The sequence below is a fragment of the Eretmochelys imbricata genome, chromosome 19 (genome assembly GCF_965152235.1).
Source record: "Eretmochelys imbricata isolate rEreImb1 chromosome 19, rEreImb1.hap1, whole genome shotgun sequence".
NCBI lineage: Eukaryota > Metazoa > Chordata > Testudines > Cheloniidae > Eretmochelys > Eretmochelys imbricata.
In genome coordinates, this window is record NC_135590.1 from 4,083,837 (window position 1) to 4,103,982 (window position 20,146).

Here is a 20,146-nt window from a genome sequence, read left to right on the forward strand (position 1 = left end):
CAACATCACCTGGCAAGGAGTTCCACAGGTTGACTGTGCGTTGTGTGAAGAAATACTTCCTTTTGTTTGTTTTCAACCTGCTGCCTGTTAATTTCATTGGGTGACCTCTGGTTCGTGTGTTACGGGAAGGGGTAAATAGCTCTTTTTCTCCACACCATTCCTGATTTTATAGGCCTCTCTCATATCCCCCTCGGTCGTCCCTTTCAAGCTGAGCAGTCCCTGTCTTTTTAATCTCTCCTCATATCGAAGCTGTTCCATCCCTTCTCTGCACCTTTTCCAATTCTAATATCTCTTTTCTGTGTGAAATGGAACGTCTGTCCTGTGCTGGCTCTGCACGGGAGCACAACTTTGGGCTGGGCTCACAGACCTGCCTTACTTGGAGCTCACTTTTCAGCACCCATAACTTCGCCGTCCTTTCAGATGTGACTGGCGGGTGCGGTCGGGTTTTTAGACTCGGTGGGCCAGGCCTTTGGCTGGTGTAGCTGGGTGCAGCTCCATCAAAGTCAGAGGAGCCGTGCTGACTTACACCAGCTGACGGGCGGGCTCATACATTCTGCCCACATAGAAAGGTGGGTACAGAGACGCCACCGACCCTTCTCCACATGGGCAGGTTGAAGGTGGAAAGAGACGCGGGGCTCGGAAACCTGCCCAGGTGCCAGAGGGATGGGAGATGGCTAATGTGTCTGTCCTGTCTCCGCAGGGGACCCCGCAGGGATCATCCGGCAGAATGAGGACGTTCCACGCAAGGTTCTGACACCATGAAGGGCTACCATGGGGAGCGCAGCCAATCACAGAGCTCCACAGGGCGCCCGTGTCCCTGCATCCCAGAGGACTGTGACCAGCCCCTGGACTACATCCGCCGCGGCCAGGAATCCAGGCAGTCGTACCTCTTCAGCCCCAGTGAGCCTTGTTCTTTGGATCACCGCTACTGCCCCTCTCGGAGCCCGGGGGTCCCCGCCGAGTGCCCAGCCGGGCCCATGAGCCTGACCGAGCCGCTCTCTGCCAGCAGCAGCAGCACCTTCCCCAGGATGCACCACACCCAGCAGCAGTATGACTCCTGCGACGAGTGCATGGCGGCCACCCACCCCTCCAGCAAGATCAACCGCCTGCCCCCCACCCTGCTGGACCAGTTTGAGAAGCAGCTGCCGCTGCACCACGACGGCTTCCACACGCTCCAGTACCAGCGGGCCGGCACCACGGAGCAGCGCAGCGAGAGCCCCAGCCGCATTCGCCACCTGGTCCACTCCGTCCAGAAGCTCTTCGCCAAGTCCCACTCCCTGGAGGCCCCGGCCAAGCGGGAGTACAACGGCACCAAGATGGAGGGCCGGGGGGATGGGTACCACCAGCACCACCAGCACCACCAGTCCCGGCACGGCAAGCGGAGCAAGAGCAAAGACCGCAAGCTGGACTCCCGGCACCGGCCCAAGATGATGGGCTGGTGGAGCTCTGACGACAACCTGGACAGCGACAGCAGCTACCTGGTGTCCGGCCGGCACGCCGTGGACCAGGGCACCCAGTACTGCGTGGATGCTCCCGAAAGTGCCTTCAGAGACTTGACCTTGAAGAGTCTAAAGAGTGGGGGGGAGGGCAAGTGCCTGGCCTGCGCCGGCATGTCCATGTCGCTGGACGGCCAGACACTGAAGAGGAGCGCCTGGCACACCATGACAGTCAGCCAAGCCCGGGAGGCATATCCCAGCTCGGGAGGCAGCCAGGAGAAAGCCTTGGTACTGCAGGAGGCAAAAGCCAAAGACAGAGGCTACCATTACCTTCAGGTGAGGTGTGCGCTGGGGGGGAGGGCTGGCTTGGTTGGCGGGGCGGGAAGGGAGGGCGGTCAAGTCTGCAGGAGTCGATTGCTGGTTCCCATCCAGCCTGGTTGCAGTGTCTGGAAGTCACTCTGCACTAGCGCAGAGGGCGGTCATCATCAGCGCTGCGTCTCCCAGCCCTGCAGAGAGCTAGCCAGATGCAGCGCTGAGAGCAGGTGTCCCTTCTACACCAGGGCTTGCAGCAATGGGAACGCCTGGTAAAAACACCCCAGCGCAGACAAGTCTCTGGATGCTCCTTGACCTTTGTCAGGGGCCTTCCCTGCTCTGCTGAGCCAACCCATGGGCTCTTCTTTTTGGGCTGGAGTTCTGGGGATGAACTTCTTACGAATCCAGTTCCTTTGGCCTGGATGCCCCGCCGCACACGTCTCTCCCCTCCGCGCAAACGACCCCCCATGCACACAGGCAGCTTTCAGCAATGGTGAATTGCAACCTCCGCTATGAGCCTGCAGCCGTGTGCTGGGCTGGGCTGCCGGCCGGGCAGGTTGCTGTGGCCCTAACCCAGGAGTTGTCTCTGAAGCGCCGTGCGCTGTTGCACAGAAGCACGATGCCCCCGGGCTGTGGTCAGTGGCTGCTGTGCCAGCCTGTGATGGGATGCCCAGGGGCAAGCTCCCTGCCCTGCATTGTGGCAGCAGGGGAGCTGTGTGGCGGGGCGTGTGGACAGCGCTGGACTCACTGCGCTAGGCTGCGGTGAACCGTGGAAAGCTGGAGAATGTCCCTGTGTGGCTGACACCCAGGACTCAGGGCTCCCGGAGCTGCAGGTCCAGTGGGCTGCTGCCACCTATGGGCTAGAGTCCGTGGTACACGTAGAGCCCGGGAGTGAACGGGGCGGGAGGCCGGGATGGGATGCAGAGAAGCTTGGGGTTGTGGGTCCAAACGGGATGGTCCTGGCCTCCAGCTCCCTCCTGGGCTGGAACAAGGAAGCCCCAGCTGAGGGTCACCCGCTTCCCAGCGACATAACCGGTGAGACTGGAACCAGGTCCTGAGCCAAACTCCGAACAATGGCCTGAACTATCCGCCCCCCCATCCCTATGCAGGGCTGGACCCAACCCCACTCCCATTGCCTTCCACACCCCCATAGCCCACCCTTGCCAACCCCCTGCCCCGCACACACCCAGTGCCCCACACTTTGGAAGACTTTGCTCTGGGTGCCAATCCTGCCGCTCAGTCTTGGTTTTGGTGTGACCCCATCTACAGCCATGTGGGCAGCGGGCAGTCTCTTTCCTGCCTGCTCTCCAGAATCCGACCCCCCCTCCCACCCTGCTTTGACCCACTTGGCTGGGGCTTTGGTTTGCCAAGGGGTGGGGGTGGGGTGCTTCTGTCAGGGAAAGGACCACACCCAGCCAGTGCCAGCCTTCTCTGCCTCTCCTCCCCCAGCCTCAGGGCCTGCAGGGCTATCAGTGGTGGGGTGATGCCTCCCCCACATTTCCTCTGCATTGGGCCTGTGGATTGTTCCACACGTGACCATGTGGTGCAAAGGGCAAACAGTCTGGACCTGGCACTGACTTAGGGTCATCAGTCTTGGCTCCTCCCAGTTTCAGTGGGGGGATCTCCCTGTTCTAGACCGTAGGGTATTTAAGGGGCCTGAGATGACTGGGTCCCTCCAGGTATCATCGGGTGATGAGATTAGTGTGAGGGCACTGCAAGGTGATACCATGTGCAAATCCTGGCATTGTTTCATCCCAGGATGCCAGGGCACCATGCGAATCCTCACACCTGGTATGCTTTGGTAGGTGGTGCTGGACCCTGGGAAACTGAGGCACAGAGCGGAAAAGGGACTTTTCCAAGGTCACTCAGAGAGACCTGAGGAAGAGCTGTGTGTAGCTCAAAAGCTTCTCTCTCTCACCCACAGAAGCTGGTCCAAGGAAAGACATTACCTCACCCACCTTGTCTCTCTCATATCTGTGACCAACCCGGCTACAACAGTACGGCCTACAGAGAGCCAGCGGCAGGAATAGAACCCAGGAGTCCTGACTCCTGTTTTCCTGGTCTGAAGACCAGGCTTCACTGCTTCCCCTGCAAAGCACGCGTTTGTCCAGCGCCGTTCCCCGGTGAAATGGGTCTGACTTTGGGAAGGTCACTGCCAAGCAGGCATGTGCCACCACCGCTCCCGTGGCTTATCACACTTCCAGGGGTGTCTTGCCTGCCTCTCCTGCTAACCGCAAGCGCAGCTCGCTTCTGTCCCCCGCTCCCCTGCTGAATTATTATTTATTGATCTGGACTGGGCCTGTGGTGAGCTCCAGAGCACTTAGCAGATTCCCAGCCTCTTGCCAGTCTGGCGTCCGTGTCCCCGGCTCCCTCCCGGGCTGTCCCTGCAGCTACGGTTCTCGGGGTAGCAGGTGGCTGGGGGAGGTGGGGAGTGGGCTTGTGCTTCAGGGCTTGAGCTGGGGTCAGAAAATGGGAGTTCAACTCCCTCCTCTGCCCTAGGCATCCAGTGTGACCGTGGTCATGTTGCTTAGCCTCTCTGTGCCTCAGTTCCCCTGGTGTGAAAGGGGGGTGATACTGCCTCCGCTCTCCCACCCCTGGTCTATTCAGATTGTAGGGCAGGGACTGTCTCTTTCTATAGGTCTGTACAGCACCTGGCACGCTGGGGCCCTGAGCTTCGTTGCAGCCTCTAAGTACAAAATTGAACACCCTACCCCGCCCCTTCCCTGAGGCCCCGCCCCATGCTCACTACATTCCCCCTCCGTTGGTGGCTTGCTCTCCCCCACCCTCACTCACTTTCACAGGGCTGGGGTAGGGGGTTGGGGTGTGGGAGGGAGTAAAGGCTCTAACTGGGGGTTCAGGCTCTGGTGTGGGTCCAGAAATGAGGGGTTCAGGGTGCGGGAGGGGGCTCCGGCTGGGGGTGCGGACTCTGGGGTGGGGCTGGGGATGAGGGATATGGAGTGCAGGAGGGTGCTCTGGGTTTGTGGGGGCTCAGAGCTGGGGCAGGGGGTTGGGGCTTGGGGTTGGGGCTCAGGCTTGGGGTGTGGGCGTACCTCGAGCTACTCCTGGTCAGCGGCACAGTGGGGGGGGGGGGGGGGGCTAAGGCAGGCTGCCTGCCTGCCTGTCCTGGCACTGCCCTGCATATGCCCTGGAAGCAGCCAGCAGGTCCGGGTCCTAGGCAGGGGTGTGGGGGGCAGGAGGCTCCATGCGCTGCTCTTGCCCGCAGGCATCGCCCCCCCAGCTCCCATTGGCCGGTTCCCAGCCAATGGGAGTGCGGAGCTGATGCTCGGGGTGGGACAGCGCACGGAGCCCCATGGCTCCCCCGCCTAGGAGCCAGACCCGCTGGCCGCTTCCGGAGCGCAGTGCGGTGCCAGGACAGGTGGGGACTAGCCTGCCTTAGTGCCGCAGCACCGCTGACTGGACTTTAAACAGCCCAATTGGCGGTGCTGACCGGCGTCGCCAGGGTCCCTTTTCGACTGGGTGTTCTGGTCCAAAACCAGACACCTGGTCACCCTCCCTCTAAGCAGTGCTGCCATACCGATAGCACGTAGCAATCTCGCTGCCGTTGGAGTGTAGGGCAGGAAGCGAGGAATATGGCATCCCACTAACGCCAGCAGGGGAGATTTTAGGAAGGTGAAAGGGGATTGCACGGGACGGCCCAGCACTAGGGGAAAAAGGGTGATGGGGCTGACCCTCAGTGACCACAAGTGGCCAGCGGCACAGCGCCCCCTAGTGCCGGGGGGCTCACAGAGACCAGGTGGGAGGCAGAGACGGTGGGGACAGGGGGTGATTGAATGAGCCGGCTGAGAAGGGCACAGAGGTTTTCTGCCCTTCTTCTTAGTGGTGGGATCAACGCTCATCTTCACCCACGCACCCTGACAGCTGGCCGGCGTTGGCTGCTTTTAATGAGCGCTCGCCTTTCCAAAGAAAGCTCCCCTCCTCCTAACATGTCTTCCCGAGAGCTTATCTCTGCCAAACCACCTCTCCCTCCGGCTTTGGCAGCTGGAGTGGGAGGTCCGGATCAGGTCGTGCTGCTTTCAAAGGATGCCTTTCCTATGGCTGGTTCAGAGAGTCACCCCCCCAGGCTTCCTTTAAATGTGAGTCTAGAACCAGGGCAGAGCAAGGGCAGATACAGCATGTGGATAGGCATGTGTCTGCCCACAGAAGGGCAGTCGGTCTGCATGTCTAGCTAGATATAGCTGTACGGGAGGGGGGTGGGGGCATAGATAGCTTGGTGATGAGCCAGGGCTAGCCCTTACCCCGCGTGTGTGACGGGTGGTGAGAGCTGGGCATGTAGCTCCATGGCTGTCTACCATCCCCTGGGACTGAGCTCCTCTCCTCTGGGTTTGGGTTGAGTGGGATGGGATCCAGGACCTGGCTTGGTTCCCAGCTTCCTGCTCCTCCTAGCCTGCCCCCTGTTTCCCTCTCCATGGTGGCAGAATCGGGTCCAGTGTGTTACAAATGTGCATAGGGTCCTGTCCCAGCTTCCTTACGGAAGCTCCGCTCTTCAGTGCTTCTGCCTCATGCTCCTCTGAGTGATCCCCCAGCCCGCCCCAGTTCCTGAGAGCTGCTCAGCGGCAAGGCACAGAGGGGCAGGGTGGAGCTGCTTGCTCTGCTCTGTGCTATGGGAGCCCCAAGACCAGGGTGATGGGCTGGCAACTCGGCGTTTGGGACCTTTCAGCGGCTACAAGGAGTTACTAGTGGCAGCTTGGTGACAGGGCCACGCCTCGTGCCATGTGTTTAAAAAGTTGAGATGGCTGGTCTGGTAAAGCTGTGGGAGGATCACAGGTTCAGTTCCTGCACATGGCCTTGCGCTCCCGTGGACCTCCCCAGAGCAGGATCTGGGTGTGCACCTTTCAGCCCCTGCTAGGGGGAGGAGATGCTCAGCATTACGTCCCCTCCCCTAGTTGATTGTAGGAGGGGGGCATAGAGAAGGGGACTTGAGGACATCGCCAGACGATGCCCTTGGGGATGGGAGTTAAATACTGAGGACAGAAGTTGAAGCCCTGGGTTTCCCATGACCTGCTGATGGCGTGAAGGCTGATGGCATAGCGCCCCCTAGTGCCACGCTGGGGAGCTGGCTCCGTGCAGCGACAGAGGGAAGCCCCTCCTCTTGCTGAACTCCCAGCAACTCTTTCTGCATCTGCCTGAGTCTTCCCTGCAGCAGGGGCTTGGAGCAGCACTATCAGTCGCTGGCTGGGTGCTGGGAATCACCCAGCCTGCTCTCCTGCTTCAGCCGGGGCTCTAGCCGGCACCATCCACCCATGGGTTAACTCATGGGAGGGGAGGTGCTGGGGGTCGCTGTGCTTCTGGGAAGAGGACTGGCTCTTTGATAGCAGCTCCCCTGTGGCTGGGAAAGGGCAAGCAGTGAGCTTTGTAGGCCATTGAGGGTATGTCTACCCTGCACAGTGAGCCCGGGCTCTGACTCGGGTTTGAGCCACAGCCCCCCTTCCATCCACACACAAATCAGTCTTACCTGGGTTAGCCAGCACTCGGGACCTGGGTCCTTGGATCCTGCTAGGGGGTGAGTCCGAGTCTGAGGCCCGCTGAGACTTGGTCCAACTGTCGTTTTGCAGTATGGATGCAGCTCAAGCCACAGCTGAGTCAGAAGGTCTGGGCAGTGCAGTATGGACACGTCAGCAGGTCTGAGATCCAGGTCCTGCAATTGTAAAACCAGGTTCACAATGCAATGTGGACGCTCCGAGTCCCCAGGCTGGGCCCCACAGACCCAGGTTCACAATGCAGTGTGGACGCTCCGAGTTCCCAGGCTGGGACCCACAGACCCAGGTTCACAATGCAGTGTGGACGCGCCGAGTCCCGAGGCCGGCCCCACAGACCCAGGTTCACAATGCAGTCAGGCACGAGGACTCAGCCGAGAGCGAGCCCAGCTGGAAGCTACATGTTACTCTTCTCTGGACCAGCGCGAGGCTGAAGTGGCTCTTTCCTGCAGCTTTGTTCCCCGTTGGCTTTGCTCTCCCCAGTGTTCCCACAGTGCCTGGCGGTCCAGCACCTTGATGTTTGTGATTAGAGGAGAGTCGGGCTGTAATAGCCTTGTCCTCCAAAGGCACAAAGCAAAAGGCTTTTATTTAAAAAGGGGACAGGATTATGCCAGCTGGTGCAGCCGGCTTCCACGGCGCCGGGGCCCCCAGCTCTGCACATCCCAGTCCCAGTGCTCCTGCTAATCACAACCTAACAAACAATGAGAAGAAGCCGTGGTCCTTGGCTCTCCGAGGGAGACAAAGCTCCAAAGGCCCAATCAATGAGCTCCCAGCTCTAACGAGGAGAAAACAGAGCAACGGGGGTGGCCAGGAGAGAGGTGGTTTGTGAAAATGCATCTTAATCCTTCTTCACAGCGTCCTTTGCTGGATCTCTCTGTCTCCGTATAGGGCCCAGCACCTCACCCACATTCATGGGCCCCTTTGGGGGAGGGGAGGGTCACCATTCTCTCCCTATGGAACAGGGGTGCAGAGAGACTCACCCAAGGGCATACACAAAGCTTGTGGCGTCCCCATCACCTGCTTCCCAGTTTGGTGCCTTGGCCACAAAGCCATGCTTCTTCTGAGAGCCCTGGAGCATGTGCTCACGCTCAACGGGACCCATACATCTAAGGCATAGGGAGCAGCAGCTCAAGATTTCCACCTGACTCCCCACCTCTCCCTGCTAATGTCCTGCAGCCCCTGACTAGAGAGTGCCCAAACTGGGGACAGATTCTGTTCTCCTACTGGTGTAAATCTGGAGTAACTACAATGGAGTGGCACCGGGGCAAGGGGGGGATTGGGCCCACATGGACCATTGAAACCCTGCTGCTGTTGGAACCATGACCCATCTAACCTGCTTTGCAGGTACACAGGTTCTGAAGAGGCTCCCGATCTGGTTCCCTGCAGGCCTATGTGGGACTCAGTGGCGTTGCCTGGCATGAGACCGGGATGACTCTGTGCAGAATCAGGCCCTGGGTTTCTTTATTTAGCAATAGGTGTTTACCACGTGTATGTACAGCGCCTAGCACAACGGAGCTCCGATCTCCCTTGGGTTCTATGACAGTGGTTCTCAAACTTATTCGATCAGGCTCCTCTTCTTTTTGTCTGTAGTCGTTTAGGCCCCCACCTATAAGTCCATATATCGCCACCCAGCTCTGAGGGCAGAGCGGAGAGCAGCGGCTGCTGGCCAGGGCAACCAGCTCTGAAGGCAGCACCCTACCAGCAGCTGTGCAGAAGTAAGGGTGGCAATGTGAAAAGTGACATTTGTCAATATCACGTTTCACAGCCGACTTAGTGCCCCATTGCCACCCTTACTTCTGTGTCACAGCTGCCCCCCTGGGGCTGACGGCTGGAGCCCTGCTGCATACGGGTGAGGGATTGGGGGAGGCCGAAGGAGAGCCCGAGCCTGGGTGGCGGGGCTCTGGCTGTCAGCCCTGGAGCAGTGGGGTTCCAGCTGTCCCCTTAATCCCCGCACAGCCCTTCTGCACGAGCCCCAGCCATCCGGAGCTCTTCAAAAAAGGCACACGGCTTGGGCCTCCCTTGACACGTTCACCTGCCCCCCCTGGGGAGGCCTGCCCCATAGTTTGACAACTGCTGCTCTACGGTAATGCCAGGAATAATCAGAGCCACTGAAAACCATCCACTAAGGAACTGAACGTTGCTCCCGTCTGAGGGCAGCTGAGCAAAGGGAGGTTTGTGGCCTCACTCCAGTGACCCTGTTCTGTGGCTGACTAGGACCCCGTGCTGCCTGGCAGCTGAGAAATAGCAGGGAGAGCGCAGAGTGGAGTGGAGATGGAGTCATCTCTACCATTGAAACCTTACTGCTGTAGCTGCAGGACCACGAAGGAGGCAGCCGGCCTGTGGGAGCATTTACACTGGTAACCGCTTCCTCCCCAGGGTCTCGGAGTGGCTGGGCATGGAGGGGATTTGCCAGTCAGGGTTCTCCATGGAGTAGGCTGGATTTCGCTGCGTGGTTTTCCCATGCCGTGATCCACGGGGAGCTGGCAGGGCAGGCAGACCCGCTCCCTTCCGCTGCAGGTGGGCTCAGTCTCTGTTTTCTTCCTCATCATGCTTATGTTTCTGGGTGGGTTGGGCAGGCGGCAGATGGAGCTGACTAGGAGCCTGGCATGCCATGGGCAGGGATTGAGTGTTGCCTTCCTGCGGGCAGCCTTGACCCTCAATCCTGGCCTGCCGCGTGTCCTGCCACTCCAGCGCCAGGACCCCACCCCACATCTTTCATTGTCCAGCTGTGCCAAGGACCGGGATAGAGAGGAGGTGGCGGATAAGGATTGAGGGGCATCGGCAGAGCTGGGTGGGAGACGGGCTGTGGGTCAGGATTGAGATGCAGCGGCAGAGCTGAAGGGAAACTTGCCTAGCGCCGGCCCGTGCTCTCCCTGGCTCTATCAATCGCTCACTGTCAGATGGCCAGGCTACTCTGAGGCCATGGCTCCTGTCCCATCCCGTGTGCAGAGAGCACATGGGGAGTGAGCTGGCTCTGCTCCCAGGCCCCAGTGGCATGCTGCAGGCGTGCAGCTTAACAGGGCAGGGGCTCTCCGAATCCCAAAGCACCCACCTCACCCGTGCACCCCACCTTGCCTGGGCCTGCAGCTGGTGACATGACCTGGCCAGGGCTTACAGCTCCGTCCGGGCCCTGGGCTACCTCCAGCCTTGGAGTCCCAGTGCAGCCCGTCAGGAGTCCTCCCCAGGCCTGCTCTGTAGCGTGCACCTCACAGGCCCTCACAGAGCTCCCTGGCTCCCAAAGTGCAACCCCCAGGGCCTGCGTTCCCCAGCTCCAGCCCTGCCACCGCACCCCCTCCGCCCTCTCCTGCCCTGCCCACATGTGCCTGTTGGACAGCCAGTGTTGCCGTCCCAGAGGCAGAGCAGAAGTCGCCCTGGTCTGAGGCCTCCCAGTCTGAAGGGGAAACTGAGGCTCTGCCCTCAGCTCACACATGGCTCCTGGGCCAGGTCTAGGAGTCTTCACCTGCTGCCGCCTGAGGAGCTGTGATTGAAAAATCAGGCCTGTGGGCGTGCGTGTCCCGCACCCCTCGCGGGGCCTGTCTTCCTGGCTCTTAGCTGAGCAACGCTGCTGTTTGTTCCGCACCACTTAGCACAGATTGGAAAAATGTAAATGATCTGCCTTCCTAACCAGCCCATCAGCGCCGGGCCTCCCCTCCTGCCGTGGGCCCAGCTCCAGCCTCTCCATGGTAGAGGCGCCTGGCCCACGCTGCCAAGGGGATGGGGAGGGGGGAGAGGGTGGGAGTGGGCCTGTGCACGTTGGCACCTGTGCGTGTGAGATCTCTGGGGCCAGACCCTGTCCCCGTGCTGGTCCCTTTCTGCTGTTCTGAGTCTGAGAGGAAGCCGGTCAGGAGCCTGCCCAGCGCTCTGGGGAATCCCAGCAGGGTTGCCCCACCCTGGTGTCATTCCAAGGGACAGGAGATACTTCGGGCCAAATCTTGCCCTCAGTTATGCTGATGTAAATCCATAGCAACTCCACTGGCTTTAGCTGAGCTACACTGGATTTACACCCGTGAGTTAGCCTGTGCGCACCACTCCATGCTGCGGTGTGGGAAACGGACGCCCTGGCTGATCTGTGGGGCCGGGAAGGGCCACGTTCGGCTCTCGTGCTGCTGTAAATCCGGGGTGTCTCCACTGGGCTTCAGTGGGGCCACTCCAGTTTCAGGCTGGTGTAGGAGGGTGCAGAGCTGCTCTCCCGCAATGCAATGGGGCAGTGGGTCTCACTCTTCCAGGCCCCAGCCCCAGTGGCTGCATTTCAGCAGCGCCTGGCAGCCTTGGGGATGAGGGGTGCTATAGCAGCCTCCAAGGTTGTGCTCAGCTCGGGTTCGTTGACGGTGTGTTTTGCTCGCGGGTACGCATGTGACCGGGGTGGTCCGGGCATGCCGGGCACAAAAGTTCCCGCCTTCCTGTTGGGGCATGGCTCTGTCATAACCAGTATCGAAGGCTTCTGGTGGCTGGAGCTGCCCCCTCTTCCCGTGGTGGTGGCCAGCTGGGTTCCAGGCAGGGGAGGCAGCAGAGAGGACTGTGGGAAAACGAAATTCCCAGGCGCTTCCTTGGCCCTGCCTCAGGTTTGATCTCGTTGGGCTGAGCCGCTCTGGCCAGGGATTCCCCTGGCTCTGCCGCGGCCCCCAGGAACGGGGAGTCGCATGGCTGGCGCTGGAGCCTATGCAGGGCTGCTGGCCGGTTTCCATGCTGGTTAGCTCAGCTGTCACTCCCCGTCTCTGGCCCATCTGCGCGACCTGCAGCTCACTCGTCGGCTGGACCGAGAGGAACGAAGGGATTCTCCAACATTGGCTCATCAGCTCTTCCCTGGCCCAGCCTTGAGCAATTGATTGCGGCCTGTCTCAGCTGGCTGACGCACCCCTTGGGCTGTCTGCTTCCCGAACGCTGTCTGGGCACCTGTCCCTACGGCTCTGACCGGAGCAGCCCTCTCCTGGACTGCTCTGCTCTGCAGAAGAAGCCCCCGCCCCAGGAGCACTGGAGGCTCTGAGGTTTCGGCTAAGAAGCCCCAGCAGCATGAGGCAGAATTGTGCTTCTTGGAAACAAACAAAGCCAACAGTAGGGCCAGTCGCCCCAGGACAGCCCCAGAGCCGCCCTCTGCTCGTCTCCTGCCAGAAGGTCTCCATGGATGCATTGACACGGCTCGCCCCCAAAATGTCCATATTCCCACATATCTCCAGAACCCAGACTGGCCCAGCCCAAAGAAATCTCCAGCGCCGGAAACAGCCCCACAATGAAACTGCTCCTGTGCAATGGGACATCCCAAACTGCTCCACACTTGCACACAGGTACACTCACGCTCAGATACACCTACATTCGTGCTCAGGTACACTTGCACGCAAACACACACAAACATTTATCCAAAGCCCTCCCGGCTCCAATCGTTGGGCTCTGGTCATCATGGCACCTGGCTCCAGGCCAGCCCAGTCTGGAAGTTTTGCACCACTCCCAGCCTCACCCATCTCCCATCGTCCCCCCTGGATTTTGGATCAAACCCGGTGCCAGCCCCGATTCCAGTTCCTTGGTGTGTGCGCAATACAAGATGGCGCCAGGCTCCCACCCCCTCTGGCTGGGAGGGTGCAAACACCCCTCTCTCCCCGACCCACAGGCTTTTGCCAGCTCCCTTCCCAAGTGGCGGCCATGGGTGTTTAACCATTTAATGCCTGGATTAGTGCCGGCGGCCAGCCCCGCTGCCTGGGTTCCACGATAGGTCACCCTTTACCAATTAAAAGCTAATTAGCTCTTCCTTTTTCCCAGGGGAAGGAAACTGTGAATGACAACAAAATGATCATTCACCCAGGCTGCGGGAGGGGATGGCCAGGTTCTCCTGGCCCCCTCCCCACTCGCTCGCCTTCCCAGCCCTGGCTACCTGAGTGGGAATGTGGCAGGAGAGCGAGAGATGCGGTAAATGGACCCGCTGTCATTCCCATGTTCCCTCTGAGTGGCCGGAGAGGCACCTCTGTCTGTTCGGGTCTCTGGTTCCCTGCCAGCTGCTTTGCTCTTGTGCTCATAGGAGGGTGGTGAAGCACTGGAATGGGTTCCCTAGGGAGGTGGTGGAATCTCCTTCCTTAGAGGTTTTTAAGGTCAGGCTTGACAAAGCGCTGGCTGGGATGATTTAGCTGGGGGATTAGGTCTTGCTTTGAGCAGGGTGTTGAACTAGTTGACCTCCTGAGGTCCCTTCCAACCCTGATATTCTATGATTCATAGCCCGGGGCATACCGGAACCTGGTAAGGACGCCAGGGTGCCGGCACCATTGTGAGCGCGGAGGCTGTCAGGGGTAAGGAGAGAAACAAGGCTCTCTCTCTGAGGGCACTGAGCTTGTCCAGGCCAGCTGGCCTTTGTTTGGGAGTTTGGGGCAGGTTCTGAGCCCAAACAGCACCCCAGCCGTGCCGTGCTGGGTCGTCAGCTCCTGTCGTTGTGAGCGGCACCTGACAGCGAAAGGAACCCCAGCCTGGCAGACATGGGGATGCCGAATCCACTTTCCCTTTGCAAAGGGAAAGGCGGGGTGGTGGGGGCTGAGCCGCAGAAGGCTCACGGGGCGCCCAGAAGATCAGATGCTTCTGCCAGCTCCAGGAACCCCTGAGCAGAGCCCAAGCCAGGCTGGAGCAGCCGTCAGAGCAGGAAATTTGTGGTTCATCAGCAGGGGAACAGCCCATTTCACACAATTTTGTCCCTGCTGGAACGCGGCCCCACTGGAAAGCAGAGGAAGCGAGGAGGGGAGTGAACCAAACTCTGCTGACCCAGTTTGGGGCAGAGACAGGCTGAATCAAATCCTGCAAGGCCAGGAGCCCTGGGCTTTGGAGTTCAGATCTGGTGCCCTAGACTTTGGGGCTCGGGTCTGAGCTGTGGGCTGCTGGGAGGAATGGGGAAAGGGATGGTTCCTCTTGGGGACAGGATGGTTTGCCCCTCCCTAGTGTGGTGCTCCCAGTGGCTAATGGGGAGTGGACCCTGCAGCCAGCAGGGGAGAGAGGCCCTGTCTGTAATGGCTATAAAGAGGATTCTTGTCAAGCTGTTGGACACAGACAGACCCTGTGGGTCCTTCGGGCTCTCTAGCGTCTCTGTCCTAGTGTCACGTCTCCCCAGTGTCCCCATGGGGTGGATGTCTGAGTCTGCTCCACCACCACAGAGAGACGACGCGTGGGTGGGTTACATGGGGTCACCCCCCCCCCCCCAGATTTCTACCAGGAACCCCCACTGCGCACAACCAGAACCTTTAAATTGTGCCCTCCCACCACTATCAGCCGTTACGTGTCGTCTCTGCCCCCATGCACGCTCCACGGCCCTGGGCTCCCTGACCTGACCCCTCTCCATGGGGCTGTCCTCGCTGCAGGTGCCGCAGGACGAGTGGAGCAGCTACCCAGCGGTGGGGAAGGACGGCGAGATCCCCTGCCGGCGGATGCGGAGCGGCAGCTACATCAAGGCCATGGGGGACGATGACAGCGGTGACTCGGAGGCCAGCGCCAAGGTGTCTCCCAAGGGCTTGTCCCGGCGAGACGGCTACCGCCGCTCCTCCAGTGTAGACCAGGCCAGGACCAAGTAAGAGAGGGCCTGAGGCGCCAGGCCTGCTATGAACCTCCTTTGGGGATGCAGGCTTGGAGAGGGGCAGGGGGCAGGGAGGTGGGGCTTGGGGAGAGGATGCTGGGGCGGTGGATGCAGGGTTGGGGAGGGACGGTCGGGGAAGGATGTTGGGACGGTGGGTGCAGGGACTTGGGTGTTGCTTTAGTTAGGCTTTAGTGAGAGAAGGGTTCTCTGGCAGGGAATCCAGGCTAAAATACACAGCTTATTTTTTAAAAAGTGAAACTCCATAGAACCATGGATTTCAGCAACCTTCCCACGCATCCCACCCCCCTGCAGATTGGCAACTTCAACATCCTAGGCTCAGGTTAGTGCTGGGACATTTGAGTATGAAACTGAAAAATTCGACTCGCCCACTGTATTTATTCTTTATTATGTGTACTAAGGTAGTGCCCAAAGACCCTGATCGTGATTGCACGCCATTGTGCTAGGCGCTGCACATACGCATCAAAGGAGAAAGTCCCTGCCCCGTAGATCTTTCGGTCTGGGAGAGCGGGGCGTGGGGGAGAATTTCCAGGCAATTAAAATCTTTCAATTTTCTTTGTCTTCCATGAGTGCTAGTGAGTAGATTTTGCACTGGGAAATGATCAGTTTTGCAGGGCTGCCATAAACAAGAAATGCAGATGTTCAGTCTATATTCAGAGGATCCAGATGTTCAGAAACGCTTGTTCAAAACGCCTGTGGGTTTGATTGGGTGGCTCTGCTAAATGTGCGCACAGATGATACCCAGCTTATGTGGACATTTGCATGTGCAATTACTGCAGCTGCATTTGCATATAAGGGCCCGATCCTGTGCTTGGATCAGTGGGCACAGACTGAGTTCTGGAAGGTTCTGTGTGGGTGCAGGGTGCACATGAGGGGATCTGATTGCAGGATCGGGGCTTGGGTGCACAAGTGTCTGGGCATTTTTGTGCATGCAGATCTGCGAAACCAGGACAGTGAGTGAAACCCCAAAGGTAAAATAAACTGTATTGGAGTTCATAGAAAGTTTGAACTGTTGGACTCTCTCAGGGTTGGGTCTTGTCTATGCTGGGATTTTAGCCACAGCTGAAAATCCCTGGCTAACAGGGATGCAAACACCGTTTGCACCAGCACAGGGGGATTTCACATTGGTGCAGTTTATCTCTGTTGCGGGAATGGGGCAGGGAAAAGAGGAGGGTTACTGGGGTCAACTGCAATAGTGCAAATTACGCTGCAGTGTTTAGACTAGGGGTTTGCACTGGCGTAAATCGTTGTGCACTGGTGAAAACAGTGTTTGTATCAAGAGTTTGCACTAGTGTCAATTATGCTGGACTGGTGTCAATTATGTCCACATTAGGTGTCAATTATGCTGGACTGGTGCAAATTGTGTTTAAATTAGAGGTTTGCACCATTGCACTAGAGTGGTGTAAATCAGGCCTGCAGTAGGAGTTTGCACTGTTGCAGAGTGCACCGGGCTGGTGTACATTGTGCTGTGTTAGGGGATCACACCAGTCCCTGTGTCGACAAGGCTGTAGTGCTCTCAGGTGTTGGTGGCCCAGGTAAGGACACACCTGCTGGTTAACCTGCTCTGTCTCTCTCAGTGGCCTTGCCTCTTTGCCAGCCCCACACTGCCACCATGGCTCTGCCTCCTGCCCTGCTTATCGACACCTTCCTGTGCTGTGGGTGTGGGTGATGTTCTGTGAGCCCAGCCTACCCAGAAGTGGAGGGCTCCGGGAATCCCCTCCTTGCTCCGGGGCTGCCTGGGGAGATTGTAGAGGTGGTGGGGCGCTCGCGTTGGGATGGCGGGCGGGTAGGGGGCGGGACAATGATCTGCCGGGTTCAGGGGGCAGCAGCAGCTGCGGACAGGAGCCCAGTCACTGGGCTGTTCCCAAATGCTCCGCTTGAACGTGTTGCTTTTGGTCCGAATCCTTTTTCCCCCGCTGTCTCTCATTAGGTTTGCGAGTAGGCACTATTCTGATTCATATATCTGTAACTGTCCCAGCTGCTGCACCCCGCCCAGAATGCACCCTCGCGGACAGGGCTATGGACGCTCTTTCACCACCGGCCAGGTAAGGTGGGCCGCGCCCGTTCTGTGCCTGGCTCTCATGCCCTGACTGTCCTGTGCCCTCAGTTGCTGGAGTTCATATGCTCGGTGCGGGGGCGGTTGGTGTTTGGGCGGACTCAGCACCCTCCATGGGGCTGGATTTTCTGAATGAGTGGCTGGAGCTGAGGAGAGCTCTGCATGCGAGGAGCCGAGTGGAGCCATCCGGAGCTGGGCGTGGGACTCAAGGTTCCCAAGTGGCAGCAGTGTCCGAGAGGCAGGACAGGCCTGGCCGCTCTCCACTGACCCTTCTGTGCCACATGGAGACCTGACCCCCCACCCCGGGGGGCTAGTCCCCCCCCCACCCCTGCATTGCATGTGCTAATCTGCAGCATGGGGACGCTGATTCTTGGGGAGGCGGCAGGCTTCCCTGCATGCACCAGCGAGGCTCTGCCCCTTCCCCGCAATGGCTTGGCTTCTGCTCCCCTCCAGACATGCTGCCTGTTTGTCCTCCCTGTCCGGCCAGCGCTGTCCTTTCTCCGCTCATACAGTAATGCAGAGCGCTGTCTGCATGCTACCGGCCTTTCCTCCGCAGCCCTGCCTGGGCCGGCCGGGACCCTCCCACTGGTGGCGATGCAGAGTGCTTTCATGTCTTCCCAGAGGCTTGACTAGCCGCAAGAGGCCCCTGTGTTGAGGCGTCTCTCTTCTCGGTCCCTCCTCTCTGCTCCCAGCATAGGCTGTTTATCTGCCCCTCCTTCTGCATGCATGTTAGCCCCAGGGACCGGTACCCAACTGATGCGTCTGTAGGAAGGGTGCAGCCCGGACAGTGGCCAGGTAAGCTGCCCCAGGCTGCCCTTCCAAAGCACTACAATCTTGAGTCCCTGCAGAAGAGGTGAGGGGATATCAGCCTCCGGGGCCCTTTCACCTGTTAGCCTCTCTGCCAAGCTGAGCTCCACATTTTTCGCCAGCCGAGGTTTTCTCTCCCACTGATACATCTCATAGAAGGCATCAAACAAGCACCAGGTGCTAATGATTTTGGAGGACACTCGTGACTTGAACTGGATTCAAACCAACGACCTAGTAGCGCAAGGCTCCCCTGGCCCCTATTACCGTCTCCCTGAGCCATCCAGCACCAAAGAGTAACTGGAGTGTAGTGCTGTGATAATTCGGAGTTGGTTTGGATAAGCTTCCCCAAAGGTTCGGAAGCTTCTCTGAACCTCTTGGTTGTGCCAGGCCTGGCTACTAACATCTAGGGAAGAGCTTGTCTCTCCCGTAATCCCGGTGCTGCTTCTCTCAGTGCTGCCCGGACAGACTTCGCCTCCCTTCAAAAATGGGTTTGAATTTGGATGACTGTCTCAGTGCCGCTTTTCCCCAGCAAACCCCAGGGCTCCCTGCTGTCACAGTGCTAACTCCTGGGCCTGGCACCAGGATTTGGGCAGTGATGTCTGCCTGCTCTCTGTCAAGAGCAGAGGTAGAGAGAGACCTTCTAGGTGCGCCAGGGACATGCTGCAATGGATGGAAACCCTGACTGGGAGTCGCCTCCCCCTCAGTGGGTCACGGCTGGGCTCCAGGCAGCACCTGCGCTGAAATAAAGCCCGGCATGATCAGTCGGGCCTTTCCCTCATGGCAGATTCTCGTGCACCAGAGGAAGTAGCTGCCTGGTACCAGGGCTCAAGAGCTGCAGCAGAGGGGAGAGATCCTGGCAGTTGGCGGGAGCCTGGCAATGGGACTGGCAGACTTTCCTCTCTAGGTTGCTGGGTCGAATCCAGCCAGGGGGAGGGAACTGGCTGGCTGGAGTCGAAGGGCCTGGGTGACTAGGGAGGGGTGGATGCAGGGCCCTCGCTGTGCCGGCCGATATATCAGTATCATCTCTAGTCCTTGAGCCACCAGCGGGGGCCAGGGCGAGTTGTTCCCTGTAGCCCCTCTGGTATCTCCATGGAGGATGGAGCGGGGGGCGCTGGACCCTGTCAGAGCTGCCCAGGCCCCTCATCTGCCCCACTCTCCCCTCAGATCAACGAGGAGCTGAACCACCAGTTTGAGGCGGTCTGCGAGTCCGTCTTTGGCGAGGTGGAGTCCCAGGCCGTGGAGGCGCTGGACCTGCCGGGCTGCTTCCGCATGCGGAGCCACAGCTACCTGCGAGCCATCCAGGCGGGCTGCTCGCAGGACGACGACTGCCTCTCGCTCTTCTCCATGTCCATCCCGCCCAGGCCAGCCATCACCAGCAGCATCCTGAAGCCCAGCACCTGTGAGTCCCAGCCCCTGCCCCATGGCGCTGCTCCCAGGGGCCCTTCACTCGTGCAGGGGTGGGCGGGGTGGGCAATCCTGCCGGGACCCAGAGGGTCCTCACACCCACCCCAGCCCCTTCCCACAGAGGGACCCCCCCGGAGCGCCTCTCCCCTTCCCACACCTCCTGCCAGCCCCTCCCCCTTTCCACAGAGACCCCCCCACCAGCCCCTCCCCCTTCCCATGCGGGACCCCCTTCATACCCTCTCCCGTCTCATGTTGGGACCCCCCACACCAATCCCTCCCCTTCCCACAGAAGGACCCCCATCAACTCCTGCCTCTTCCCACATAGGGACCCCCCTGCCAACCCCTTCCCATAGAGGGACTTCCCCCACCTCCCCGTAGAGGGACCTGCCCACCTACCTCCCCCTTCCCATAGATGGCACCCAGTGGGGTCACCACTCCAGCTTCCCACTGCCGCACTTTGCTGCCATCTTGAACGGCTTTCTGGGATGCCCTCCAAGGGCCGGGCTCAGCTGCCCGTGGGCTCACCCGCCGTGAGGCTGTGGGTGCTGCCAGCCCCAGGGCAGTTCTCTGGCCGGCTGGAAACATCGTCCTCACTGAGGTGGCAGCTCGTGTGGCTGGCCCTGGGGGATGCTAAGTGTGTCCGACTGGGCATCGCTCCAGCCAGCCAACAGCCCTATCTGTCTGTCTGTCCATCAATCCTCCTGCCTGGTCTCCACCTTCCTCTCTGCATTTATTTCGGGTTTCCCCTCCTCTCTTCCTGTCTTTCTGTTTTCCTCCTTCTCTCATTTCTCTCTCCCTTTTTCTGCCTGCCTGCCTGCCTCATGACTTGTGCCGCACAAGAGCACACTGATCTTCCCTCTCATTTGAGGGTCGTCTGGTCCCTTCGGGTTTGGTGGATGAATTGGCCAAGCAGCCGGTCCAAAAGCAAATGAAGCTTTTATGCCTCTTTGCCACAAGCTCACAGTTAACCGGCAGGGCATGTGGGGTGGTGCAACCTTTGGTGGTGCGGCAGTGTAGGGCCAATTCCTTGGCTGGTGTAAACGGGCCTGACTTCAGTAGGGTCGCTCAGCTTCACAGCAGC

General features: G+C 59.4%; 1 protein-coding gene across 1 annotated transcript in view; it reads left to right on the forward strand.

The window, feature by feature from the left end:
• The first annotated feature begins 758 nt into the window (after positions 1-758).
• DLGAP3 (DLG associated protein 3) overlaps positions 759-20,146 on the forward strand; it is a 28,538-nt gene continuing 9,150 nt past the window's right edge. Inside the window, exons 1-4 of the mRNA XM_077837858.1 lie at positions 759-1,772; positions 14,569-14,774; positions 16,729-16,843; positions 18,826-19,060. Coding sequence (XP_077693984.1) covers positions 759-1,772; positions 14,569-14,774; positions 16,729-16,843; positions 18,826-19,060 — 1,570 coding nt within the window. The remainder of the gene's footprint in view (positions 1,773-14,568; positions 14,775-16,728; positions 16,844-18,825; positions 19,061-20,146) is intronic.